The following is a 27,569-nucleotide window of genomic DNA, read 5'->3' on the forward strand; positions in this document are numbered from 1 at the left end:
CTTTGCTTGTTGCCTAAGTCACATTGTCTCCAAAGTTCAGAAGCCCGGGCATTAAGCCATGGTGCCCCTCCAGCCCTGGGGAGTAATTTAAGCAATAATGGGGCAGGGGCTATGTGCAGGTATTCTTGTCCCATAAATGGCTTTACTGCCCAAGATACTCCAGGTATAGATTTGAAGAAATAGGGTTTATCTGTTCCCAGGCTGCACAGGGCAATGTGTGTTCATGTCCATTATCCCATCGTCACAAAGAGAGGCGTGGGCAACTGGGATCACATACCCCAGGGCCCCTGAAAGCCTTCTTGGCTAGGTGACTTCCCTAGGGAGGGACTTCCTTTATCAAGCACAGGCAGGAGGCGAAGGTAAGGGCTAGTCTCTCACAGTGCTTTTGAAAGCAGAACCCTTCCGGGGGCGCAGGGGGATGTTAATTCAAGGGAAGCTCAACTCAGCAGCATCATTTGGGCTTTTGGGAGATCTCCACATTTCACCCAGTTTTCCAGCTGGGCTGATGAGGCACAAAGGAGCCCAGTGAAGCATCAGATCCTTGAGTGGTTCTGGTGAGCTAGGAATGGGGATTCACCCCACAGTAGAACCAGGAAGTGCCGGGGATTCCCACATCTGGACCATTTCACATTAGTACCATGGCACGTTTGTGACATCCAAGGACTTTATTCTGGTACTCAGACTGGCAAGAGAATTCCTCTGCTACAAGCTATAGCCCAAGAAACAAGAGAAAGGTTAAACTCCAGTTTCACATAGAGCACACGGTCCAAGTAGAACTAGCAGGAACCCCCTCTGCACAGACTGCAGTGATGGAGGACAAAACCCAGCTCCCCCTTTAGATATGGCCAGGGTTGTTTGGCTAGGTTGGATTTAGTCACAGTGAAAAGAAAGCAGAGTCTATTTCAGCTGCACTGGCACTGGGGGTGTGGGGGAAGCTGCCATGGTACATGCTATTCATGGCTGTAATTTAATCTCTCACACTAGGCCTTCTTCAGTTCTTCTCTGCACCTGCTGGCACCGCAGCCCTGGCCCTGACTTTCTGCCCCATCGCCCTCTTCCACTCATTTTTGGGCACTCTCATCCCTCTTCTCCTCCTGTTACCATATTTCTTCCCTGTAACCCATTGCACCTGAGAGTCAGGCATAGGCTGAAACTGGCTCTGAAGAAAATGCCCCCTTTGCTCCATTTCCCCAAGCACAGGGTAGCAGCTTGCCACATAGAACAGCTGGAAACATCCTTTCCCCTGTGATACAGCTCTAATGTGAGCCCCAGCCTGGGAGGGAAGAGCATTTCCCCTTTTTACCAAATAGCTGGGGATGCAGAGCTCAGAGATGATGGTAGGGGTAGGAGCAGGAGCATAGACCTAGGCTGCTCCCTGAAACCATACATGGTCTCCAGCACAAATCCATGACTACTGCACCCTTTACCAGCTGGGCTTTCAGTGCTGCATAGAATCAGGCATTTCTCCACGCCTCTACTCAGCAAGGACGGTCGCTAACAAAGGTGAGAGATGTCTCTCCCCTGGGTGGGAAAGAGGCCCTAGAGCAAAGCTGGATCATCTCCTGGCCACCACAGAAAAATCCCTTCTCAGCCCATGACTATTTTTAGCTCTCTCAACCCAGAGAAGTAACTTACAGATTGTGCTGTTTGTACTGCTCCATGCTTCTAAATAGCCCTGTACAGCAGTAGTTCTCAACCAGGGATCTGGGGGCCCCTGGGGGGGGCCACAAGCAGGTTTCATGGGGTCTGCCAAGCGGGGTCAGCGTTAGACTCGCTGGGGCCCCAGTCAGAAAGCCAAAGCCCCACCCCAAAGCTGAACCCTGAACCCCACCAACTGGGGCTAAAGCCAAAGCCTGAGCACCTTAGTTTTGTAGGAGCTCCATGGTATGGAGCCCCAGGTGCCCAATTAAGAGGAAGATAAGCTTGATAGTAGGAGATTTGTTTTTATCTATAGCCAGTGTGATAGTTTGCATTTTCAAATAGCAAGTGGCTGAGGGGAGCAGCTCCCTGGAGGTCAGAAGGAAAGTAGGATGTTAAAGCTAACACAACTGGGGAGGGGGATAGTTTCAGATGGGGCAGGGGGGAGGCATGTTGATCTCTCAGAAATGGTGCTATATTTGAACTCCTTTCCAGCCAATCACTTCAAGACGTTGACAGTTTGCAGGTCTGTTCTTGGACCATCGAGTTTATAAGCTAAGTAACATGGTGTTTAAATGGGCATTTGGCGCTTCCGAAGGAGGAATCAGATTGTACCTGCCTCTTCACTCCCTGTTGGAGGCATGAGGTTCTGGGGCAGTTGTGAAATCCTATTAGAATCTATTTTGAGTTGTTTTTTAAACTTCATACATTTGTTCAGATGTTAAAGCTGAAAGACGGTTTGTACTAAGAACAAAAAATAAAACTTCTTGCTGAGGTCTTTGGTATCAAATGACTCCCTTAGAATTAACAGAGGTGTAAGCACAGGGCTTAGCTTACTGAGAGAGGCAGCCAGGATTGAGACACAACAGTTATTTTCCAGAACAAGTTGTTTGAGGGGTGGAAATTGTGGGGAGGGAGGGTAGGTTTGCAGCCTTGTTCAGTCAATGCTGGTTGTTACAGCAATTCTATTGTTACCTGCAGAATGTGCTTTAGAAAGAGGCTTTTGCTCACAGGAGCATTTGGCGTTCTCCTGTTTCTATTTATTTCATAATTAGGTGTATGCAAGAGCTCCTTTCGGCTTGGAAATGCAGGGGGGTGGGGGGCAGAGAGAAGGGAAGCTGATGGACCAACCTTTAAGCAACTTCAGCCAGCTCTCCCTTGTGAAACTAAATTATGACCATATTTGCAAAGTGCTGAGTACTAGCACCAGCTCTCTGGAAAGTCTGGATGCAAGGATAGGCAGTGAGCCCCATGAACATTCTGACTTTAAGGCCTGAGTTCTGATGCTGTGACTTCTCTCTAGGGACCACAAGGCTCACAAGAGCCCGGCTTGCTTGTTTTTTAATATGAGCACACAGTCTGCAGTAAGGTCTAAATGGACATGAGTGAACCCATTTTGTGCCCAGCTGCGCTGGGATTGAGTTCTGCAGGGGGCACAAAGGCAGGGCATGAAATGCATGGTCTCACCTGGTCCCTACAGTGGAAAGCTGCAAACAGCGGAAGCTTCTCTCCCCTGCATTATAGGGACAAGAGCCAATGTGGGATTTGAAACCCATTTTGAATTCAGGCTCCTTCCATGTGGACTAGATGTGGGAACCTGGAACAAGTCACTTTTGCTCTCTGCCAGTGAGACAGGAGGCTCTCTTTGAAAGGAGACATCCCTCAGGGGAGACACAGTTAGAAAGAAGGTGAAGAAAGCCTGAATGTACCCAATGCACCTTTTAGCTGAGGTTAGAGAGCTTCCATCTTCCCCCAACCTATGTGTCAAGTCAGAACATTTCTGAAGTAGGCTGCAGTATGGCTACAGGTCAGAACTCATGGGAGCTACTCTCACCTCTGCCAACAACTCACTAGCTGGCCTTAAGCAAGTCACATCTTCTGCCTCACTTTCCCTCTCAATTAAATAGGAGTCATGCTGGAAAGGCATAATTGTAAAAAGCACTTTGAGATCCTCCCACAGAAGCACAAGGACAAAGAGCAGGGATCGGCAACCTGGGGCCCATGGCCCACCAGGATAAGCCCCCTGGCGGGCTGGGCCGGTTTTTTAGCTGCCTTGTCTGCAGGTTCAGCCAATCGCAGCTCCCACAGGCTGCAGTTTGCTGCTCCAGACCAATGGGCGCTGCAGGAAGTGGTGGCCAGCACATCCCTTGGCCTATACCGCTTCCTGCAGCCCCCATTGGCCTGGAGCGGCAAATCGCAGCCAGTGGGAGCCGCGATCGGCTGAACCTGCAGACATGGCAAGTAAACAAACCGGCCCGACCCGCCAGGGGACTTACCCTGGAGAGCCACGTGCCAAAGGTTTGCCAATCCCTGTCATACAGGATTAGTAGGAGCATCCGCCTGTGGCCTCATCAAATTCAGCAGGCTGTGGATGCAAATCCCATTAGATCCTTTCTCCTATTAGTGACATCGCAAGGGCCAAGAACAACATGCCTGTTGAATGAGCCCATAGTTCGTTTCATTAAATAAAATCAGCAGCACTTTAAATGGAACCTCAACCCCTTTGGGTGGGACAGCAGCATCATTCCACATCTGTGCATTAAGGGCAAGCTGCCACAGAGAGGCCAAGGGCCAGGTTTTCAAGAGATACTGAGGCACCTAAAGAAGCTGATGGGGGATTTTCAAAGGTCTTACAAAGGCAACACAGCTGAGCCCTGTTGCAGAACTAGGAAGAGACCTCTGTACCAGGTTTCAGCTTTCCAATTGAAGCCCTAGGTAAGCTCGTACTCCCTGGTGAACTACGACCTTTAACACCAATTCAGTAGCACCTGTGCTCAGGAGTGATACAGGAAAGGAGCAGTAGCAGAAGCTATAGAATGAGACAGACACACAGGGCTTTAAGGCACTATGTATTATGCTATTAGTGACCAACTACTTTAATCCAGACTATCTTCAGCCTCCTTAACAAAATTGAGCAATTAAACTGCACCTCAACTGATCCAAGCTCTGAACTCTCTGTTGTTGGGTAGATTAGGATGGGGGACCCTCCCCTTGAAAAAACCACATCGTAGGTAGCCATGAAGACAGTCTGAGCACCAGCAAAAATTGTAAATAGCAGCAGCCACAGTGAAGATCCATCAGTAGATCAACCCAAGGGGATCCACCCACCACTCCTAAAACCAACAAGTCATTTCAAGCCTAGAAGAACCTCAAACATGTATCTGGTTTACAGGAAAAAACATCCAATTCCTACTGAATAAACCACCACCTCTAAGTCAAAAACTGGATTAATCCCACCACTACCCCTTGAAGAGGGGGTTCACAGTCCAGAAGGTGTCCAGGGTTTATTAAATGAAACTCCTTAGCAGCAGTAGAATAGGCAACAGGTGGCAGTGGCTGCTATAGAGGCCTAGCAGGTTGTCCATCCTCACCAGGTCTCCATTCTCCAGTGAGTCAGGCAAGATCTTCTATGTCAATGAGCGGCAGTGGAGCCCGCCAGTAGGAGAACTGGCTGTACTCTGGCCACAGCAAAGCAACACTAACACCCTGGCCTACCGGGGGAAAGATTAGCTCCACCAACTCAGTCAGCCGTTCATACCTACAAGGAAAAAAGGGATCAAACATACAGGATTATGAGGCCATGTTTCTCCTCCTCAGCCCTCATCCAGGCACATGAGCCACCAAAAGGTGCTCAAGGCACACTTTACTCCACAGCCAACAATGTGTTGTGACTAGGCCCATTCAGACCTGGAGTGCACTAGCTTCTCATGCCACGTATGCTGCACAGGCTTTTGTGCTCACTGGCATGCAGCTGTGGCCCACCCACCACCCCAGTGCTGACAACACAGCTACCACAACAGCGCCAGTGGTGATAGGAAATCTGGTGGACTAACTCTGCAGGAGACAGTTTAAGTCAGAGAGACCTTTTCCCTAGGGAAAGCCACGTGAAGGAAGGAAGCCATGTTTGTTAAACACGAGAAAAATAAGACTTCCTTCCTGTGGTTCGACATACTCCTAGGATGCTGACTGTGGAGCCCAACCTTCTCAAAAGGCATTTCCCCCCGCCCAAAGCACCTACTCCTCTAACCCTTCCCCTGTGCAAGAGGAGAGGGATACAGAGCTGGCATTAACCCCTAGTTTATCGGGGATCAGGTAGGGACCCTGCAACCTGCCACAATGTTATTGGTATGAGCTTCTGCATATGAGCCATACCAGAAGCTGGACCACAGTAGCTTCCCCACAGTCCAGGCAAGGCTAGGAAGAGCTGGGGGATGAGTATGTATGTGGAAGACAGGGTCAGAAGAAGCCTGAATAGTTGGAGGGAGGGGAAGGTGGTGGTTGGGGCAGCCTATGGTATAGAGACAGTACAGTAGGCAGGCAGGCTTACGTGGATTTCTGGTTCTTGGTGAGCTCCCGGATCAGTTCCCCTTTTGGGTTCACCGTGAATATATGAGACTCCAACAACCCCACTTGCTTGTAAGCATCGACATCCTGCCCGAGAAAGATCAACAAGATCAGTTAGAGCCAAGGAAGCACTGTCCTGCCCCGCCAGGATTGCCCCCCTTTTCCCCAGCAGGGAGGACTGCACTCACATGGACTCTGTTCCCAAAGGCGGCATGGAAGGGCTGCCCCGTGGAGCCAAACAGATTTCGAATGTCTGTCAAGCAGGCGATTTTGAATACCTCCGGCTTCTTCTCTATCACCTCCCTGCAACATGAGGGGTAGGACGTCAAGTCCAGACAGGACCCACTGAGCCAGGCTGGTCCAGGACCTAGGACAGCCAGGACTTCATTGCACTCCCTTGTTCCAGGATCCCCCAGGCAAAGAGTCGAGGGGCTGCAGTTGGCCCATCCTAGGAGGGAAGTCCAAGCCTCTTCCCCTATCTTATCTGGAAGGCTGTGACTACACAGGTGATGAGACATGAAGGAGCCCAACCTCCACTCACTATCCCCCTCCGCTGGGGGAGACTGCCATCAGCCAATCAAAGCAAGTACATCTGGAGAGGCAGAGGCACCGCACCCCTCCTATTACAGGGGAAGGGGAAGTCCCAGAACAAGGGGCAGTTCTGCTTAGCAGAACAGTGCCAAACACCACTGGGAGTGAGATTAGAGGAGCCAGGGGGGCAGATGCTTTGTAAAGCCAGAACATGCTGCAGACTTTAATGAATTGCTTGGTATTAAAGCCATTACCAGCATCCTGAGAGGAGTGGCTAAGAGACCCAACCCCAGGGAACAGGCCCCTCTGATGAGGATAAAGCCTGTTTGTGCAGGGACAGGCTACACCTGCAATGAAACCAGTGTTTGGGTTAAGATGTGACAGAGGTGGGTGGTTTACAGCATCTAAGTCCCATTATGTGTGTACAGAGGATATTAAGCAGAGACAGGCTGAACACCCTCCAAGGAGATGTTTGGCCACGAGTTTCAAAGCCTTTGGAGACCTTCATCACGCAGCAGAGAGGCTTGCATGGTTCCTGGCACCTGCCCATGAGGCCTTCTACCTAAGCTCTCACACTGCTCCCATCACTGAGGGGCTGCTGGTGCCCCCATAGCTCCTGGGGTACCCAGGCTTCCCACAGAATGAAGGCCAAGGAGCCATCAAAATAAAGACACGCGGGTGCCAACCCAAGTGTAGCTGTCCTGAGGGAGTAACACAGAACATGGCAGAGAAGAGCTACCTGTGAAAGGCTGAGAAGAGGCTGCTGGGGGCCAGCAGGATGGGTCCCCTGGGGAGGGCACAGCCCTGGTCCTTGACCCATTTCAGGTATCCTTTGGTGATGTGCGCCATGCCAATGGCCCTGGACGAGCAGTAGAGGAACTTGTAGCCATTCCTAGAACAGAGAAGGTAGAACCAGGCAGAGACTTGTCTCTGAGCAAGCTGCAGCTTCATTATGTCCCGTGGCACTGCCACAAGGAGGTGGGACCTACACACTGGGGTTAGAGACTGAACAACCCCAATTCCTGCTCCCTGCATCCCACAACAGACATGCACAGCCACCACCACCCCAAGCACAAGGGACCACTGATTACATCTGGTAATGCTGCTCTCCATGGGCTTGGGCACTCTGTCCACTCAACACAGGGCACTTGGGTCCAGGCTCCATAGGAAGAGATTATGAGTGGGCTCATCCCACAACAGCCACACAGGCAGCTCCAGTCCTGGGAGGTGCTTTGGCACATCTGCTGGAGGTGACTCAAAATGGACTCACCCCACAGCCCTCAGCCTCTCACAACCACAGGCACTGCACTCCAACCCAGAAGGCTTCCGGGTGATTTTCTGGCATCACCCAGGTACAGAGAACAGCCTCCCATCATCATCATCCTTTGGCCAGATGCAATGCTCAGTGGTGGTGGGGGGTGGGGGGAGGGACGGAGCACACCAGGGTGCCAGTGGCTACCTACTGCTCTAACTAGGCTTAACACTATTCAGTGAGCTTCCCGCCACTCCTAGCACATCAACCAGAGCTCGGCACATGCTCTTGAAGAACCCACTCAGCTGGCTGCACAAGGATACCTAGTTAGTGCAGGGGAGATTTAGTCGACTTTCAGGAGTTTCCCCGCAGCTTAGCACACAAGGTCACATGTGTGCAGCTGGTTCAAGAGGGGAGCTGCAGGCAGGGGAGGCCAACCAGGAGATTCATGTGTCTGTTGGTTTCTCTTATTCAATAGACCAGGTATAAAAGGCAAGAGTGGCAGGATGCAAACTCTCCCCTCTATGGCTCAGTTATTCACCTATCCCAGCCCCTTGTGAGGGCAGTATGCAAGTGAAATGGGGCTCACCTTTTCCAGGCATGGAGAGGGATATGGTTTCCTCACAACAGAGGAAATATTCTGAAGTGAGCCAGGCTCATTGCAGCTTCAAGTACACACAACAGGTACACAGCACTCCACAGTGGTGGCTCAGAGATCACACATGGAAATACCAGCATCGGAATACTCTGGCCAATTGAAAAAAGCCACCCTCATAGGGGCACCACCAGGGATGGAACATGACAGGATTTGACAGAATGCACAAGACAACCTTATAACAGATTCAGTTTTAGTTAAAACCAAACATTCTCCAGGGTCATTTTAAAACACAGTTGCCTTTGCAGGTCCCAGCTCAAAAGACCTGCTACTGACCAGTTCAGATGAACATAGGTGAGGGAGGTCTTAGAGCCAATTGCTCCCCTTTACATGTGGAAGTCACAGAAGTAATTCGATGACTGTGGCCTTCAAGACAGCATCACACACTTCCCTAATCCACTAGCCAGTCTCCTACATTTGCCTAGGTGTCCTTTCACAATGCCCTTAGGAGGTCGCTCAAGTCACAGCATGTTTTCTGAGGCGCCCCCCAGTCCTCCTCCAAAACCTTCTTCCAGGAAACCTTCCCACACCCTCTTCCTCAGCAAGGCCTCTGTCATAGGCCTGCATTTGGTCCAGTTAGCCTCTCAGCTCTGTGAGGGAAGGTCCACACTACAACCCACTTAGAGCACCCCGTAACTTTACAGACCTCCATGAATAGTTATATTGTCTCCAACTATTCGAGATTAAGAGGAAGCTTTCCCGTTGGCTGGTCATGCCTTAATTGCCTCCTACAAAGTTTCTTCCCCAGGACTAGCTGGGTTTGGCCACTGTCAGAGAGAGGATATTGAGCCAAGGGGCTATTGCTCTGAACTGGCCTGCCAATTCCTATGATTGAGAACTCCAGAGAACTCCTTGGATATCTACCCAAGCGAGTGAGGCTTATTTACAGTCTGACTGAGCAATTCCCAACAGGAGGTGGAGTCCCTGGAAGGCACCTTTTGGAGAATCAGAAAGCAGCCTCTCCTTCACAGAAAGCGTCAGCATTCCTGCTTAGCACGTCAGTCACCTGGACGGCTCAGCTGACTGCGCTTGCGAACACTAGTAGAGCCATGAACCTCTTCGGTCATTTCCTTGCCAACGTGCAGCCTGGATGGCAAGGACTGAAGCAGGCATGAGGAGCTTTGGAGCCATTAACCCCACAGTGCCAACAGCAGCAAAGACGTTTAACACTAAATTGGTCAAAACACAGGATCCTCCACAGATGAGGTCTTTATGCCTCCTATATGCCCCCCCCCCGCCCTTTGCACTCCAAGCCCCAGCCTCAGGGTCAAAACAAAGACCTCTGCTAAGTCACTCTGCGATAACGCCTTGGGCAAAACTCTACTGTGGCTTTTAAGGGCATTTGCTGTCAGCCCCCCCCCAGTGTGTAATGCAAGCAAGGATGGGAAGGAGAAAATGGCTACTAGGCACAGGTCAGAGGAAATACTAGCTCCCTCTCTGCCCCCCTGCTCCTTTCCCCAGCAGCACTGGGGGAGAGAAAAGGTTTAACAGAACCACACAGAAGGAGACAGAAGCTAAATGCAGGATGGGCCCCTTCCCCATAAGAGGGCCTTGATCCTGGGGTCCCACATCTCAGTCCATCTGGGCAGGGCCCCTGGCAGGTACCTGACTAAAGCTTTAACTTATTTGATACCTACATGTGGATTTTATGGTAGAGTTTGGCAATGCCCTGGTGGGTCCAGTCTTTTCCCAGATATGGCAAAATGTGACCCAAAGCATCAGACCTAAAAGGAAAAAAGAAGAGGTTAAAAATATACCCTTAAAGTTATGTGATTCCCAGCTGGTTTGACAGCAGACCTCCAAGCACTGGTAGGCTTATGGTACCCTCTGGGACAGACCCATGGTCACTTACACAAGGCATTACACAAGGCATTTAATGACATGTTTTTCCTGCAGAAAATACAGAGGAGAGCCCCTTACTTGGTGATGGTCCCATCGATATCAGAGATCACCACCTTGTCGTCCCAGTTCCACAGATAGATGGTGGCCTCACAGCGACACGTGCCCTGGTATTGAGTGGTCACGCTGAACACCACCTCATTGGGGCCATTCTGAAGGTTCAGTTTCTTCTACAGCAAGAGGGGAGAAGACACATGGATATTTGTGCAGCACCTCTCCCCACAGAGGACCCTATGTGATACTATTGCGTGAACACGTATTCCACCCCAACACATTTCAGTTGGAGGAGACGTTCTGTGCAATTTTACATGGGTGCACACAAACCCCCACTTCAAACCCCTCTGAAATGCAGCTGTTCCTAGGGCAGACTGTAGTAGCTGTTTAACAGCACACATTAGGCAGCGGTGTACACAGCAGTTTTTGCAGGAAGAGAACTGTATCCAGTTGAAGCCATAGGGAAATTTCAGGCATGAAGACTAACTACTAGGGTTGGATTTTGGTCAAGACACCCTTATGGGGTCTTTCTACCCACTAGTGATCAGGACCTCTTTTTCACATCTCAGCCAAGAGATACTCCTGCAGCCCAGAACCCCCAATCAGTGCTGGCCCAGAGGGAGAGGGCCCACCAACTGATTCCACTTAGACCTTTAAGGAAAGTGTCCCACCCAACTAGCGACCATACCTGATCCTGCTTAAGCTAGCAAGATCTAAGGTGATCTTAGGCCTGGAACAAGATATTTAAGCCCTTTAGGAGCATTAATATTTTGGCCCCACTGCAAATCATCCCTTTAGCATGCTCCTAGGCAGTGGCAGCCCTATTTGAAGGGCCATCTCTTCAGTTTCAGAGAGAGATGGATCTCCTCCCATTCAGCCTTGATAGCGGAGAACACACACACATACAATCTGATCTGAAGAGAGCCTCAGGGATTTCTTGTAGGTGGGAAGAAATTTCTGCACGGTGGCATCAGGTCTTGACACCGGGGATATGGATTCATCACTGGATGAAGAATCCATCTTCCTCCTACACCCACATGGAAATGGAGAGAAAAAGAAATGAGGCAGTTTCACTGCAGCAGCAACAGAAGCCCTGACTCAAGCCACAACTACCAGCACAAAAAACAGCCATGTACTGGAGAGAGTGAGACCAGACTGAAGAGAAGTAAGACCAGCCTTGCTCAGGTAGATGGGCCGGCTTCATGAAGTGGGGTTGGGGGGGCCTTGACTGGGGTTATCATAGGGACTGGAGTCTCCAGAGCTTCAGGAGCATGGGGTCAGGATATAAGGAGGAGCTGAATGCCCCAACATTCCCCACCCCTCTTCAGGCTACGAAGGGGGCCCCCCCACCACTCCCACATATAGGGGCAGCTATTGGGAAGAGTAATTCATTTAATAAAAAAGGAGGGAGGAGATCAGCCCTGTTGTGTCTCAGCCTACTAGGAAGCCAGCCCAGCCTCCACCACTGACCATAACTAGCACGAGAGGGCTGCTTACCTCTGTGGCATAGAGCCCTGCTCCAGTTCTCCTGTGCTGAGTTCATCCTGTGGACACAGGCATTTCTACCATTAGCACCTTTAGATTGAGCTCCCATTGGGAGCTCAGAGGCCAGGAGTAAAGGCTACCTGCTTGGCTGGCTGTCAGAGCGATACTGGATAGCTCTTCACCATGAGGGGAAAGAGGCTCAACAAAACCCACCAGCACCTGGGGGTGGGGGGAAGGGAAAGAAGTCTTACCCAACCCCAGCTCTGGGACACAAGATGGGGAGGGGAGGAGAGAATGAAGATCTGGCCCCCAAAGGGGCTACCTTTCGTACCCTAAGGAGCCAGTGCCTATCTTGATTTCAGTGCAATACCTTGTGGTCTTCACCTGCTATTGCAGAGCCCCTCTTCTGCCCGCCCCCCTCCCCAATGCACATTTCTTTATAGGTTTTGTTAACTGCAAATTCTTGGTGGGAGTAATTCCAGGCACGCCACCCAGCTCCAGGGCTCATGCTCTTACATGCAGAGCTCCAGCAGTTTGTGCCACACTAACAGCTCAGGCACTAGGGCCAGGTTTACAGCACCACTTACTTCAGTGTCACTTATGTCTTTTAGGGGTGTGAATAAGCCACCCCTTTGAGCAACGTAAGCGACACCAACCTACGTGCCAGCGTGGACAGTGCTATGTCCACAGGAGAGCTTTTCCTGCCAACATAGCTACTGCATCTCATGGAGGTGGATTTGTTATGCAGACGGGAGAGATCTTTCCCTTCAGCCTAGAATATCTTCACCAGACGCACTACAGCTAACGTCCGGCAGCACTGGAGTTCTGAGGATACCATACAGTGGCCAAGGACACAACCTCTGTTTTCAGATGTTACTGCCTCCAGTCTCCACCTCAGCTCAGCTACAAGGCCCTGTTGTGGTTTGGCTTGGGCAGGAGAACGCAGAGGGAGGAAGAAGTTACTTAGTCTCTGCTCAGTCACAGCCACCACATACATACCTCCTCAGCAGTCAAGTCTCTCCTCCGCCAGGAAAACCACCACCTGCCGCTCTTCTTGGGCATTTTCTCCTTCACCAGCCGGTCAATGGTGCTCTGTGAAGATGGGAGAGTTTAAGAGGGACAACTCCTCCTGCACAGCAAGTCCTGTCTGAGCCCAAGACTGGAGAACATTCACAAGGCATAGTCACTCACTTACCTCAGGATGGCAACAGCCAAGCCACTGCCCAAGCACTGAACATAGGCTGAGGGGAAAATTCACAGCATTTACCTTAGTTCAGCTTCCTCCCCAACCCATCCTCATCACCACAACCCATCTCTACGAGAAGTTGAGGCCAACTGACAAAAGACCAGAACAGACTGAATTCTTTCAGAGGTCAAAGGTGTCCAGCTCAGCCCTGTCCCCAGGCAGATGTCACCGAACTGGCCTTTTGTCAAGCGGGCAAGGGAAAGCTTCATAGACTCATAGGTCAGAACGGACCAATATGATCTAGTCTGACCTCCTGCACAAGGCAGGCCACAGAACCCTACCCATCCACTTTTATAACAACCCCTAACCCATGACTGAGTTATTGAAGTCCTCAAAATTGTGGTTTGAAGACCTCAAGCTGCAGAGAATCCACCAGCAAGCGACCCATGCCCCACGCTACTTCACTCCCCTAATGGTTAGAAACCTTCGTCTAATTTCAAGTCTAAACTTCCTAATATCCAGTTTGTACCCATTTGTCCTTGTGCCTACATTAGTACTAAACTTAAATAATTCCTCTCCTCCCTAACGTTAATCCCCCTGATATATTTATATAGAGCAAGCATATCCCCCCGGAGCCTTCTTTTGGCCAGGCTAAACAAGCCAAGCTCTTTGAGTCTCCTTTCATAAGGCAGTTTTCCATTCCTCGGATCATCCTAGTAGCCCGTCTCTGAACCTGTTCCAGTTTGAATTCATCCTTCTTAAACATGGGACACCAGAACTGCACACAATATTCCAGGTGGGGTCTCACCAGCGCCTTATATAACGGTACTAACACCTCCTATCTCCTTGCTGGAAATACCTCGCCTGATGCATCCTAAAACCGCATTTGCTTTTTTAACGGCCATATCACATTGGCGGCTCATAGTCATCCTGCTATCAACCAATACCCCAAGGTCCTTCTCCTCCTCCGTCGCTTCCAACTGATGCGTCCCCAACGTATATCTAAAATTCTTATTATTAATCCCTAAGTGCATGACCTTGCACTTTTCACTATTATATTTCATCCTATTACTATTACTCCAGTTTACAAGGTGGTCCAGATCTTCCTGAATAGTATCCCGGTCCTTCTCCGTGTTAGCAATACCCCCCAGCTTTGTGTCATCCGCAAACTTTATTAGCACATTCCCGCTCTTTGTGCCAAGGTCAGTAATAAAAAGGTTAAATAAGATCGGTCCCAAAACCGATCCTTGAGGGACTCACTAGTAACCTCCTTCCAGCCTGACAGTTCACCCTTCAGTACGACCCGCTGGAGTCTCCCTTTAACCAGTTCCTTATCCACCTTACAACTTTCATATTCATCCCCATCTTTCCAATTTAACTAACAGTTCCCCATGCGGAACCGTGTCAAACGCCTTACTGAAATCGAGGTAAATTAGATCTACCGCATTTCCTTTGTCTAAGTAATCCGTCACCTTCTCAAAGAAGGAGATCAGGTTGGTTTGGCACGATCTACCTTTAGTAAATCCATGTTGCAATTCGTCCCAATTACCATTGACCTCAATGTCCTTAACTACTTTCTCCTTTAAAATTTTTTCCAAGACCTTACACACTACTACAGACGTCAAGCTAACAGGCCTATAGTTACCCGGATCACTTTTATTCCCTTTCTTAAAAATAGGAACTACGTTAGCAAATTCTCCAGTCGTACGGTACAACCCCGAGTTTACCGATTGATTAAAAATTCTCGCTAACGGGCTCGCAATTTCATGCGCCAGTTCCTTTAATATCCTGGATGGAGATTGTCGGGCCCTCCGATTTTGTCCCATTAAGCTGTTCAAGTTTGGCCTCTACCTCAGATGCGGTAATATCCACCTCCATATCCTCATTCCCGTTTATCATCCCTCCATCATCCCTAAACTCCTCACTAGTCTTATTAAAGACTGAGGCAAAGTACTTATTTAGATATTGGGCCATGCCTAGGTTATCCTTAACCTCCATTCCATCCTCAGTGTATAGCGGCCCCACTTCTTCTTTCTTTGTTTTCTTCTTATTTATGTGGCTGTAGAACCTTTTACTATTGGTTTTGATTCCCTTTGCAAGGTCCAGTTCTACGTGGCTTTTAGCCTTCCTCACTTTATCCCTACATGTTCTGACCTCACTAAGGTAGCTTCCCTTGCTAATCCCGCCTTTCTTCCACTCCCTGTAAGCTTTCTGCTTTTTCCTAATCCCTCTCTGAGATGCTTGCTCATCCAGCTTGGCCTACAACTCCTGCCCATGGTTTTTTCCCCTTTCTTGGGATGCAGGCTTCCGACAGTTTCCGCAGCTGCGACTTAAAGTAATTCCAGGCCTCCTCCGCATTTAAATCCACAAGTTCCTCCGTCCAATCCACTTCCCTAACTAATTTCCTTAACTCTTTAAAATTAGCCTCGAGAAGTCAAAAACCCTAATCCCAGATCTACGTTTGTTTATCCTTCCATCTAGTTTGAATTGAATCAGCTCATGATCACTCGAACCAAGGTTGTCCCTACCACCATTTCTTCTACGAGGTCCTCACTGCTCACCAAAACCAAATCTAAAATGGCATCCCTCTCGTAGGTACTTCAACTACTTGATGAAGAAATCCATCCGCTATCACATCCAGAAAAATCTGACCCCTATTATTCTTGCAAGCACTTCGTCCTCCAGTCTATATCTGGGAAGTTGAAGTCTCCCATGATCACACATTTCCCCTTAGTGTTTACTTCATTAAAGACATTAAAGAGGTCTCTATCCATATCCAAATCAGATCCCGGCGGTCTGTAGCACACCCCAAGCACTATCTCAGGGGAAGCTCTAGTAGCTTTTTTACCCAGCGTGATTTTTGCCCAGACAGACTCCGTCTTATCCATTCCATCACTTCTTATTTCATTACAGTTAACCTCATCATTGATGTACAATGCTACTCCACCACCTTTGCCTTTCTTCCTGTCTTTTCTAAACAGCACATAGCCTTCAATACCTTGGTGCTCCGATTTTCTTGGGTGACCTTTTTTTTTTGTCGGTTATGTTTGTCTGGTTTTGTTCTGTGGTTTTGGGATGGCTTGGGGATAGGCTCCCTCGCATTAGTGTACAGACATTTATAATTTTCGGCGTTCGTGGCGTCAGGACATTCTTACAACACCCCGTTGCGCACAGACCTATCCACCCACCACCACTAAACCACCCGTTTGGTCTAAGTTTCCTACTCCGCTTTTCTCCTTGGGTCAAATTCTTCGTCCACAAGCGTACCCCTCTTCACTTTGTTTAACTCCTCTCCAGGTTAAATTCTGGTGTTGGAGATCTCCTCGAACATTCCCAACATCCATCTCCCCCAACTTCCTAGTTTAAAAGTTCTCTTAAATGAGAGTCGTTGGCGACGTTTTGTGAGCCTCCATCCTAGAAGTACCAAGTTCCTCCTGTATTGAAGATGAAGTCCATCCCGAGCAAACAGTCATCTGCACGTAAATGCTCCAAGACCGTACAATCCCAAGCCCATCCTTAGAAGCACCATACCGTGCCTGAAGCCATCTGTTACACCGTCATAAGTCTTGTTTGTCCTTCAATTGCCCTCGCTCTAGGAACTGGCGAGAATCCCAACCGAAGATCAACGCTGAGCCTCAATTTCCTTGACAGCGTCTTCCGCAGTCTGGCATAGTCCTCCTTGATACGAGTCAGCGAGTACTAGCCGTTCATTCGTTCCCACATGAAGGACACAACGGAGATTCGTTCCCGCTCCCTGTCGGATCCTTTTCAGCCCAGGTCCACATCCTTTATCTTAGCACTCCGGCAGACAACACACAGACAGCACACCCTTCTGTTCTCCCGATCAGGTCTAGTTACAGGCCTGTCTATTCTTCTCAGTAAAGAGTCTTCAATCACGTAGACTTGCCTTTTCCTGGCGACAGTGTGATTCTCCGGTCTATCCCCCGCACCAGCTGGCCGAAAGTCCTCTCGATTCGTATTCGCCCTTGCAATCCTCCTAGGGCTCATACTTGGTGTCGCCTCCATTGACTCCTCCCCTCCTTCTGCAGGACTAGCTGCTCGTCTCTTTTTCCTCGCCCTCTCTCCTTCAGCGAGCACCAGCTGAGCTCCATCTTCATTTTCCAACCCAGCAAACTGCCATGTTTGGGAACTCAGAGCGACATGTAGGTACGGACACTGGGCACTTAGACACCAGAGTGCAGTTCTAGGCTTTGCATGTTTGAGCGAGGGAGGGACGATTGATGCACTTTTGTGGTCAGGGAAGGAAGGGACTGGGAGTCAAGGTTCTTGGTTCCCACCCCTGACTTTGCCCCACACTTATTTAGTCTCTCTGTACCTCAGTCCCTCCTCAACCCTCATTTATATAGCATATGGGCATTTACAGATATTAACTACACAAGACTTGCTCCAGCTTTTTTGCTGCCCCAAGTGGCGGCGAAGGAGAGAAAAAAAACAAACAAAAAAAACCATACACAAACACACACCACCCTGATTGCACACCTGATGAATAGGAGAAGAGGGAGTGACGGACCTGCCACCGCAGATCCTGATGTGCCGCCTCAATAACGGATGGAGTGCTGCCTCTTTCTATTGGCTGCCCCAGACACCTGCTTCCTTCGCTGGTGCCTGGAGCCAGCCCTGTCACTACACAGCGAGGTTGTGAGGCTTGGCAGAACACCTGGGACCCTTGGGCGATAAATACTATTAGCACAGGAATATAATTCCCTTAAGGGTAAGGGACTCGGCAGGAACACCGCATTCCTCTGACCCTGCGATTTACCTTGGGAACGTTCTTCTGGAACGCCTGCAAGGAGAGGATCATGGGAGCAGCCACTGCCCAGTTATAGTACCTGAAAGACAAGAAGTAGAGGAAGGCAATTGCACACGAAGAGCTAAAGTCCCGGAGGGTGGTGGCTAGGCATGGGGAGGCTTCCTGGAAAGGGAAAACACAGGAAGTATATATTTGGTGCAAGGGCAGCAAAGAGCCATTTTCAGATCATGCTGGCTGCAGAGGGTTTCTGGCACCATTTTGAACCTCTCAATAGCTAGAGCTAGCTAAATTGACGACAATATCTATCTCCAGATCAGTGGCACCGCTATGGGCACCCGCATAGCCCCACAATATGCCAATATTTTTATGGCCGACCTGGAACAACACTTCCTCAGCTCTCATCCGCTCACGCCCCTTCTCTACCTACGCTACATTGATGACATCATCTGGACCCATGGAAAGGACACTCTGGAAAAATTCCACCACAATTTCAACAGCTTCCACCCCACCATCAGCCTGGACCAATCTACACGGGAGATCCACTTCCTAGACACCATGGTGCAAATAAGTGATGGTCACATTACCACCACCCTATACCAAAAACCTACCGACCGCTATGCCTACCTTCATGCCTCCAGCTTCCATCCCGGGCACATCACACCGATCCATTGTCTACCAGCCAAGCACTGAGGTACAACTGCATCTGCTCTAACCCCTCAGACAGAGATCAACACCTACAAAATCTCCACAAGCATTCTCAAAACATACAAAACCCGCACGAGGAAATAAGGAAACAGATTCAACAGAGCCAGACGTGTACCCAGAAGCCTCCTACTGCAGACAAACCAAAAAAAGAAAGAAACCAACAGGACTCCACTGGCCATCACATACAGTCCCAGCTAGACCCCCTCCAACACATCCAGGGACCTACAACCCATCCTGGACAATGATCTCCAACACTTTCACAGACCTTGGTGCAGGCCAGTCCTCGCCCACAGACCACTGAAACATATTCTCACCAGTAACTGCACAACAGCACCATAGTATCTAGCTCAGGAACCAATTATGCAATAAACCTCGATGCCAAACTCTGCCCATATATCTACATCAGTGACACCATCACCAGGACTACCAGATCAGCACACATCATCACCAGTTCATTCACCTGCACGTCCACCAATGTAATATACGCCAATCATATGCCAGCAATGCCCCTCTGCTATGTAACATCGGCCAAACTGGACAGTCTCTACGGAAAAGGATAAATGGACAAATCAGATATTAGGAATGGCAGTATACAAACCTGTAGAAGAACACTTTAGCCTCCCTGGCCACACTATATCAGACCTTAAGGTGGCCAATCCTGCAGCAAAAAAACTTCAGGACCAGACTCAAAAAGAAAACTGCTGAGCTTCAGTTCATCTGCAAATTTGACACCATCAGCTCAGGATTAAACAAAGACTGTAATGGCTTGTCAATTACAGAATAGTTTCTCCTCCCTGGTTTTCACACCTCAACTGCTAGAGCAGGCCTCATCCTTCCTGATCGAACTACCTCACTTATCTCTAGCTTGCTTATTTTTTTTTATATATATAGACACACACACACACACACACACACCTGCCCCTGGAAATTTCCATTACATGCATCTGATGAAGTGGGTATTCACCCTCAAAAGCTCATGCTCCAAAACGTCTGTCAGTCTATAAGGTGCCACAGGATTCTTTGCTGCTTTTACAGATCCAGACTAACACGGCTACCCCTCTGATACTTCTCAACAGCTAGGTCATGGTTGTGTGTCTCTGTCCCACAGAGCACCCAGCAAGCACCATGTATCCCAGCCTAGACGGTACTGCAATACAAATAACCATCAACATCAGTCGTGGATGCTTGGAGAGAGGTTTCTTTGGCACGAGGGGAATAATTATATATAAAGTCACCAGCTCTAGGAGAAGCCAAACCAGAAGAGCAGACTACTCACTTCTTGTAGATCTGTATCACCAGGTTTGGGTCATCGAGAACTTCTGGGTTCTCAGCAAACTCCTGGTAAGAGATGATGTGCTCCATGAACTTCTCTAGCAGAAACAGGAGTGGGGGGGGGGGAAGAGATGAAAAGCCAACACCTGAGCAGTTCCTAACTAGAACATTAAGCTTACGTGAACCAGAGAGGGGACATAAGCAGCTCTTTAATGGCTGTCAGGACAGGAGTCCTAGACCTCCTCATAAGAAGCTGTCAGACATCTGTGTTGCTGGGCACCACCTCTCCTTATTCACTTGAATGGGTCCTGCAGACGCTTCCCCTCTTCCACGGCCCAGCAGCTGGTCTGCTCCCTATCTGTACTGTACCTCCTCTTAGACAGCTACACACTGTTCCTGCCAAGGATGGGAGAATGGGAATAGGGGCAGGGTTGGTTGTAGCAGAGCCAGCTGCTGTCCCAGCACAATAAGCTCTGCCCATGGAGAAGGATGACACCCCCAGTGGTGTGCTCTGAAAATTAATAGCAGGTTCATCCCTTCTACTTGGACCTACTGTGCAAGATCTCTCTGCTGTCCCCGAGACCACCACATAGAGACAGCGTGATGGGGTGCATCAGGTCATGAGTAGGGTCGGATAAGTTATCAGTGCCTCCGTCGGCTGTAGGACCAGCCAGCAGCTGGGTATGGCCGAGGCTGCTGGGATCAGCTGAGGACTTTGAACCCAGTTCCACATCACTGTTAACAACAGAAGAAACAGTGACAATGCTGCATGAGTCACTAAGTCAGATACACCCTGGCCACCCGACTGACGGAGCTGAACTTCTCTCCTCCCCTCCAGTGGCACAGTTTTGAACCAAAACTGTGAGACCAGGTTTCAGTCATATGACTAGGCAACAGGAGTTCTTTCTGACTGCATCAGGCCATTGAACTTCAAGCAGAGGTGCAGAGCTGTTCTGCTGACTCCCTGGCAGCCAGGCCAGGGGACCAGGGGCTGGTTTCCACAGCTGAACACAAGTGAGCAGGATCTCCTGCTGGGAGAAGTCCCAAGCAGCCCTCTCAGGAAAAGACTTACACCTTAGGCCCAAGTCTACAAGTACAAACCTGTCTTAAAATAAGAGATCCTTAAAAATTAAGGCAAACCCCAGGAAAAAAAAAAAGGGTTGGGCTAGTGAACAGTACACACTGTATGCCCATTGTAGTACAAGTGCGGTTCTGGCATAAAGTAGAAGCTAGATTGCCCTGAGATTAGTTATACTTAGAAAGGACATTAAACACTCTCCAATCCCATCTATATTGCAGGATGGAACTGTGCTCAGAGTAGCTAGGACCGCGGTGAGTTTATCTGGATCAGTTACCTCCAACATGTTGTTTCAGTGTTCACTCCCTCCACATCAGCTAATAGAACCATCTTTTCTGGCTGCAAGGAATCAAAATTCCTCTTGGGCCACGAAGGTGGCCAGATCCTGCTCTGAAACCAGCCTAACAAAGGCCATACCTTTTGGGGAAATAAAGGGCCACCTGTTCCTGGTCCAGATTGGTGAGGTCCTCCAAATAAATGTCGCTGGGACCCATGTGAGGGCTTCTCTTTGTGAAACCTCAAACAGACAGACATAGTGAGACCAGCATTTTCCCCCAATCCATCAGGCTCTTATAAAAGCGCCAAGACCGTTTCCCCACAAAGACTTTAAAATTCCCATTGAAATGGACTTCAGCTAGACCAACATGGTGTTGCTAAGACTGCAGGACACACATTAGAGCTAGTGCAGGAGAACCTAGAAGGGAAGCCAACTATAAAGCAAAAAGGGAAACTGATGCATCTATTTTCACCCTACACGTTCAGTAGCAAGGAAAAAAGTTGTTAGGGTTACTCTGAGGTGTTTGCAATAAACCAAACTTCTGTACCTATGGCAACATATTTGATTTTTTAAAAGTCATCTTTCTGCCTTGCTGTGCTGGGGGAAAGCCAAGTAGCTCCATTAATCTCAGCTGATTTTCTGTGGGATGAATCCAGAGCAACAAGTAAGCTGTGGCTCAGTGTCACTTAAGTGCTAGAAACCCAATATCCTTGAATATGTCAAAGGATGGACAGCGAGGCACACAGCTGAGCAGGGATTCTGTATAGCTAGTGTCAGCCACAAAAGGGAAGAGAAGACAGACCTGCTGGACTTGCACAAAAGGAGGTGTGTAAGCCAGGATGACTTAGGCAATGGACATGGTATATTTGAGGGATAAGGGAGGCTTTGGGAAGCAAATGGGTAAGGGAGAGGACTGGTATTTGGGATGCAGAAGGGAGGTTGCCAACCAAAAGAGGGAAGTTGGAGGTGCATGTTGCTCTGGGGCTTGCAAAGCAGGTGGAGAGGAGCTGGATTACAGTGCTTGCCACTGGGGGAGCCAGAGCGCACACTCACTTTCCCAGGAGTGCCACAGGGAGCTTGGTGCACCATTGAGCAGGGGAGCTGTAGAATGAACACTCCACTCTCAAAACACAAGGGCCTCCTGCATCTGCATGCTCAGAAGAGACACTTGGGGCTGGCCCGGATGTAAGAGGTGGATCACAGATGCACAACTCTAAGCCAGGTGACCTAATCCTATAACCAGAGCTATAGCAGTCCCCATTCTACACCATCCAACCTGCTGCTCACCCTGCCTCCTTGGGCTTTCCGATTTAGTTCCTGGGCTATCACTGGGTTCCATGCTCTCTGAACCAGCCTGTCTTGGGGCTGGAGCTGCCAGTGCACAAGAGGGATCCAGCTCTAGGACTTGCTGATTCTTCACCACATTGTCTTCTCCTTCCACAGCTTCTCCCGCTGACTGTTCCTGTGCTCCCTGCTCTCCTGTTTGGGGCAGGGTGGTCTCAGGCACACTCTCCATCTCGGCTGCAGACTCTGCCAAGGGCTGGTCTTTCAGCACAGAGGGGCCATTCCCATTTTGGAAGACGGGTGTTGGCCTAATTACAGGTGTGGTGGAGGAACAGGACGTATCCCAGGAGTCTGCTGTTCTCAAGTCGCCTTCCAAACCTGCTGTAATGGCTTGGAAGTGGGTTGCCTGGCTCACTGGGATGGTCGCTGTTGTGCTGATGGTCACAGTGGATTTGACTGGTTCAACTCGCTCCGATTTACTCACCTTAAGAGGGGGAAGGAAAGAGGGTTCGGTGTGGGAGGGGTAAAAACCGAAGGATCAGGCCTTCAAAAGGAAAAGCAGAAATCCTCCTCCAAATGGCATCCTCTCTCTCCGTCTCCCATGTGTATTCTAGGCCCCAGCTAAAACAGTATCCGCATCAAGTGCGTGAAGAAGAGAGGCAATAGCTAGCACAGGGGTTCTCTACCTCTCGCTTTGAGCTCCTTGCTTCCCATCCACCCAACATGCTATAAAAACCTCCACCACCCTCCTGTGCCACAGTAACTGGTTTTCTGCATATAAAACTCAGGGCTGGCATTAAGGGGGGGTAGCAAGCAAGGCAATTGCCCAGGGCCCCATGCCAAAGGGCCCCCCCATGAAGCTACATTGCTCAAGCTTTGGCTTCATCCCTGAGTGGTGGGATCAGGGCCCATGCAGTGAGGCTTTGGCTTTCTGCCCTGGGTCCCAGTGAGGCTAATGCTGGCCTTGCTTGGGGGACCCCTTGAAACCTGCTTGTGGCCCCCTACGGGGGCCCGGACCTCTTGCTGAGAACCACTGAGCTAGCGGATGCTCTGTGGAACTTACATCAGTGATGAGAGCTCACCAAGTACCTTCTAACCCCAAAGCACCTGCTCCCCCTGGATTCTGGGACCATGGAAAGCAAAGGAAAGTTGCTGCATCACATTTACAGTAATAAGCTATACTAGTCCAAGCACCTTTATCCCTGTATAACTGCATCACCCAATGGGGCGGGCAGTGCCGCTTTAACCATATTAGTTTCAGACAGAGCTAGGTAGAGCACAAGGAGTGTGTATAGACTAGCCCTTATACCACCACTCTGCAGAAGGCTTCATGTCACATATACAGATAATCAAAGACAGACAGACCTCTGTTCATTGGTTATCAAGAACAAGCCCATGTGCACATATTACACAGAAAATACACGAGAGAACATTCAAGGTTGCAAAGGTAAGCACTCAAAGATGTCAGAATTAAGGTTGCCTGTCACCATCCCTCCCTCCCCATGGGCTTGATGTGCGTACAAGCGAATGGCCCATCAGGCTGTTCTCTTCTGGCTAGTGAGGGGTCTAACAAAAACCTAACCAGTAGACGCAGCCATACCGGGCAGCCAATAGAAGGAAGCACCAGACTAGTGCTGTTCTGTAGGATCTGCTCTAGAGTTCAAGCTACAGGGACAATATTCTGCATAACAGGCACTTACAAAGCCTCAGTTCTGACTCTCCATCTGTGTGTTACATTTTAATTTATATTAAAGCAGAGTTGGGACTAAGCATTAGACCCAGAGAGTCAGACATACTAGAGATAAAAAAAATGTAAGAGGGCGAGGGGAAAAGAGGCATCTCACCCCGCTCCCCAACCATTGCTCCAGAATAGCCCATGCAGAACAGAGATGCCTTCAGACAATTGTAGCATAGATCCTATTTTGCAGAGTTGAAAGAATTAAGCTGCTACCTGAAACCTGGGACAGCCACGTTCTCTCGCTAGACCAAGCGTCAGCTGCCCACTGACAAGTGGTCAGAAAGCCATTTCCCCCCCCAACCAGTCTTTCCAAAAAGCAAAATTTGTTTAGAGATTGTTTTTTCCATTCCCCCTCCCTTACCTACCTGAGGGAGCCTCCCCCAAGTCCACTGCATGCAGGGTTCAGCTCCAAGAGAGGGCTCAGAGGGTTTGATCTCCAGTTCAGAGTCACTTTTGGGGGAAGACAGACCGCTTGGAGTAAGGCTACAGAGAAGAACCAGGAAGTCAAGCAGAACCCTCTCCACCTCCACAGCACCCATCCACATTAATTACAGTAGTACCAGGGGCTTCAAATGGGATCAGGGCCACACTCTGCTAGGTGCTGTACAAAGACAGAGCTGGTCTCTGCCCCAGAGAGCTTACATTCCAGCTAGCCAAGACTGACAAGGGAGGGGAGAGGACAGAGAGGCAAAGCCATCAGAAGCGATTTGCCGGAAGTCACACAGCAGGTGAGTAGCAGAGCTGGGAATAGAACCCAGGTCTCAAGTCCCAGTTAAGTGCCTGAGCCATTGGCCCAGACTACTTCTGTGGGCTTGTCAACACAGTGCATTAGTCTGCTCCAGAAAGGTGTAAATTCTAGTTCACACCAGTATGTCATGCACCAAATAGTCTGCATGGACTCTGCTGGCACACACTAAAAGTTCCAAAGGGTGAACTGATGTAAACACTACCACATCAATGAACACTTGCAACTTTTCTAGTGTGTCCCCCACACTAGAATTTACACACCTCTGGTTCACTGTGTGGACAAGCCCAGAGACTCCTTCAGGCCTCAGTTTCCACCGTCACCATCCACACAGATGTTCTTGCCGCTTCTCAGCTCTGCCCATAGGATCTGGACCTGTGCAGGGCTTCTAGCCCTTCTACATTCCTCTCATGCCTTATTGGGACAGGAAAGCTTATTGTTCCAAGTTCTGCTCCCTTGCTCCACATGGCTTTCTAGTCACCCCATCCTCAAATATACCCCCCCAGTCTCATGGAGCCTTAAAATGACTTACCTCTGTGGCGCAGCCAGCTCCCCATCAGAGTAATGGTGGATCTCTTTGGATTGCACAGTCCCAGATTCCTTGTTTGGGAGGTCAGTGAAGGAGAAATAAACTGAATCACTGTGAAGAGAGAAAGAGTGGAAGAAGGAAATACTAGTATGGGACCTATTGCGAGGGATCCACTATGCAGAGAAAGGAACTAGCCAGGACTTTAACTTAAGTATCCAGGAGCAAAAGGAATACTGATTTAGCATTTTATACAGGCTTCACTTCCAAGGTGTTGCAGTAACATTAGCTACTAACGAACCACACCCCACTGCTAGGAGGCAGGTAGTGGAATCACTGCCATTTTACACAGCAAGTTGCTTGTCTAATCACTGTTTCTCTCAGTGCCACCCAGAAGTCAGTGACAGACTCTGGTGTTCTCACCTCAGTCCACCAGACCACCTGCCCCCAAGCAGACCCACCCAGCCTCCTGGCAGCGCTCACCAGGCAGTCAGCAGCTTGCGCTTTTCCTCGAGAGTCCTTTCGCTGTCAGTCCCTTCCTGCTCTTCTGAAGTAGAGTCCGCCGCCTCCTTTGGCTTCAGCTTCTTCCTGCGCCGCCTTTTCTTACGAAGGGACGTCACATCAGAGCCTGATGCTTCTTGCTCTCCAAGCAGACTGAGCTGAGACACAGTGGATGCCTGGGATGGTTTAGCCACAAGATCGGGGTTCTCTTCTAGAGGGATAGGGGAAGTGCACAGACAGGAGGGGAGCATCTCCTGGAACGCAAGTGGGAAGAGGCACAATTGTTAACCTTTGACCCCAGCTCTGTGGGGACAATCTACACAATAAGTGTCATCACAAAATTGTCGTGTCCTTGAATGAAGATCCCTTCAGGTCTGGTATGTGTGGAACAGACACCAGGACACCTTTGTTAGCCTCAGTCCACAGAGACTGACTTTGAAAGGAACTTTCCAACAGCTTTGCTGAAGGCAATTAGAAAGTGAGATCAAGACTTAAAGAAGCTAATGGTGCAGAGGGACTGGTAACTGGATACGCAGCCTTTTCACCCCTAGGTCAGTCGGTCTCATCTAACAGCAGCCAAAAGTCAGCATGAGGGGGTTGTCGGAGCAGGACAGACATCACCTCACAAGACCCCAAGCATTGTCAGGCACAATAGAGGCATCAAGATCCAAGACCACCTCTCTTTTTGAGGCTTTATCAACGGTCAGAGCAAAGGGAGCTGGCTAATCGCTGTGCTGTTCATCAGGGTCTTGGAGATGCTCCAGTCCTGACCTCATCTACATTGCATTATAAGCTCCTTGACACTGGGACCTTTCCATGTGTTATACCTGGAGGGAGGGAAGGAGAAGGAAAGCACCATACATACCCCAACAGCCAGCAAGCGCTAAGGGCACAACCTCAATAGAGAACAGCAATCTGAGCCTACTTGTCCTTCCCTCTTCCACTCCCCATCCCTCTTACAGTAGGCATGAAGTCAGGAAAAATACAGAAAAAAAAAAAAAAGAGCCAGCCGACAAGAGGTACAGGAGCCATTTCAGAGGCACTCAGTGGGTACATTCAGCTCTTCCCAGCTATAAAAGATGGCTTACCTCATTCTCCTCTGACTCCTGGATGAAGAAAGCCTCTCCATTGTCTCCCAGCTTCATGTGCAGGTCCACTGGCTCCCCGTTGATTTCTATGTCAACCTGACAAAGGGAAGGGGGAGACAGGGCTTGGAATCCATAGGAATCCACTCACCCAGCAGTTTCCTGGCAATAAAGTCACACACAAGCAAGAGGGAGATCCATCCAAACCACATCATCCCCAGGAACCTCCTTCCATGCCACCACAGGGATCTCCCAAACCCTCTGAAAACTAGAAGGGCTGCAGACACCAGTTTTGTTTGAGAGGATAGAATTCTGCTTGGCAAAGGAGCCCCCAGTGAGGCCCCTCAATAACTGGGGAGAGAGAGTGTCCCAGTTCATGGGGACACCTGTCCCCACCAAGGCTCCTCCCTGACTGAAGACCTGTTTCACTTCCACCTGCCACTTGGTAAATGAAGGACAGAGGTCCTCTCACGTGTAAGCAAGGGACACTGACTCTCCCAAGCAACCTGCTGAGGACGGTCTAGCTTCAGAGAAGGGGAAAGCAAGGCATTCCACAATGCACCGGGGCTGTGTGACAACACAGGCAAATGGCAGGGCTCTCTG

The 27,569-nt window shown here is 49.6% G+C and overlaps 1 protein-coding gene across 3 annotated transcripts in view; it reads right to left on the reverse strand.

Moving 5' to 3' along the window:
- Nucleotides 1–4,480: 4,480 nt before the first annotated feature.
- LPIN3 (lipin 3) overlaps nucleotides 4,481–27,569 on the reverse strand; it is a 40,776-nt gene continuing 17,687 nt past the window's right edge. For 2 of the 3 annotated variants that reach the window (XM_032767328.2, XM_032767332.2), the window contains exons 3-20: nucleotides 26,970–27,065; nucleotides 25,864–26,135; nucleotides 25,387–25,494; nucleotides 24,475–24,592; nucleotides 22,375–22,855; nucleotides 21,228–21,327; nucleotides 20,286–20,467; nucleotides 19,737–19,830; nucleotides 17,765–17,834; nucleotides 12,798–12,890; nucleotides 11,811–11,857; nucleotides 11,220–11,340; nucleotides 10,341–10,489; nucleotides 10,058–10,144; nucleotides 7,253–7,405; nucleotides 6,171–6,285; nucleotides 5,966–6,069; nucleotides 4,481–5,176 (exon numbers count right to left, since the gene is read on the reverse strand). In XM_032767328.2, the coding sequence (XP_032623219.1) occupies nucleotides 5,032–5,176; nucleotides 5,966–6,069; nucleotides 6,171–6,285; nucleotides 7,253–7,405; nucleotides 10,058–10,144; nucleotides 10,341–10,489; nucleotides 11,220–11,340; nucleotides 11,811–11,857; nucleotides 12,798–12,890; nucleotides 17,765–17,834; nucleotides 19,737–19,830; nucleotides 20,286–20,467; nucleotides 21,228–21,327; nucleotides 22,375–22,855; nucleotides 24,475–24,592; nucleotides 25,387–25,494; nucleotides 25,864–26,135; nucleotides 26,970–27,065 (2,535 nt within the window). In that variant the 3' untranslated portion in view covers nucleotides 4,481–5,031. The remainder of the gene's footprint in view (nucleotides 5,177–5,965; nucleotides 6,070–6,170; nucleotides 6,286–7,252; nucleotides 7,406–10,057; nucleotides 10,145–10,340; nucleotides 10,490–11,219; nucleotides 11,341–11,810; nucleotides 11,858–12,797; nucleotides 12,891–17,764; nucleotides 17,835–19,736; nucleotides 19,831–20,285; nucleotides 20,468–21,227; nucleotides 21,328–22,374; nucleotides 22,856–24,474; nucleotides 24,593–25,386; nucleotides 25,495–25,863; nucleotides 26,136–26,969; nucleotides 27,066–27,569) is intronic. The other variant, XM_032767330.2, reaches the window with a different exon arrangement.

This window comes from Chelonoidis abingdonii, chromosome 14 (genome assembly GCF_003597395.2).
Source record: "Chelonoidis abingdonii isolate Lonesome George chromosome 14, CheloAbing_2.0, whole genome shotgun sequence".
Lineage (NCBI taxonomy): Eukaryota > Metazoa > Chordata > Testudines > Testudinidae > Chelonoidis > Chelonoidis abingdonii.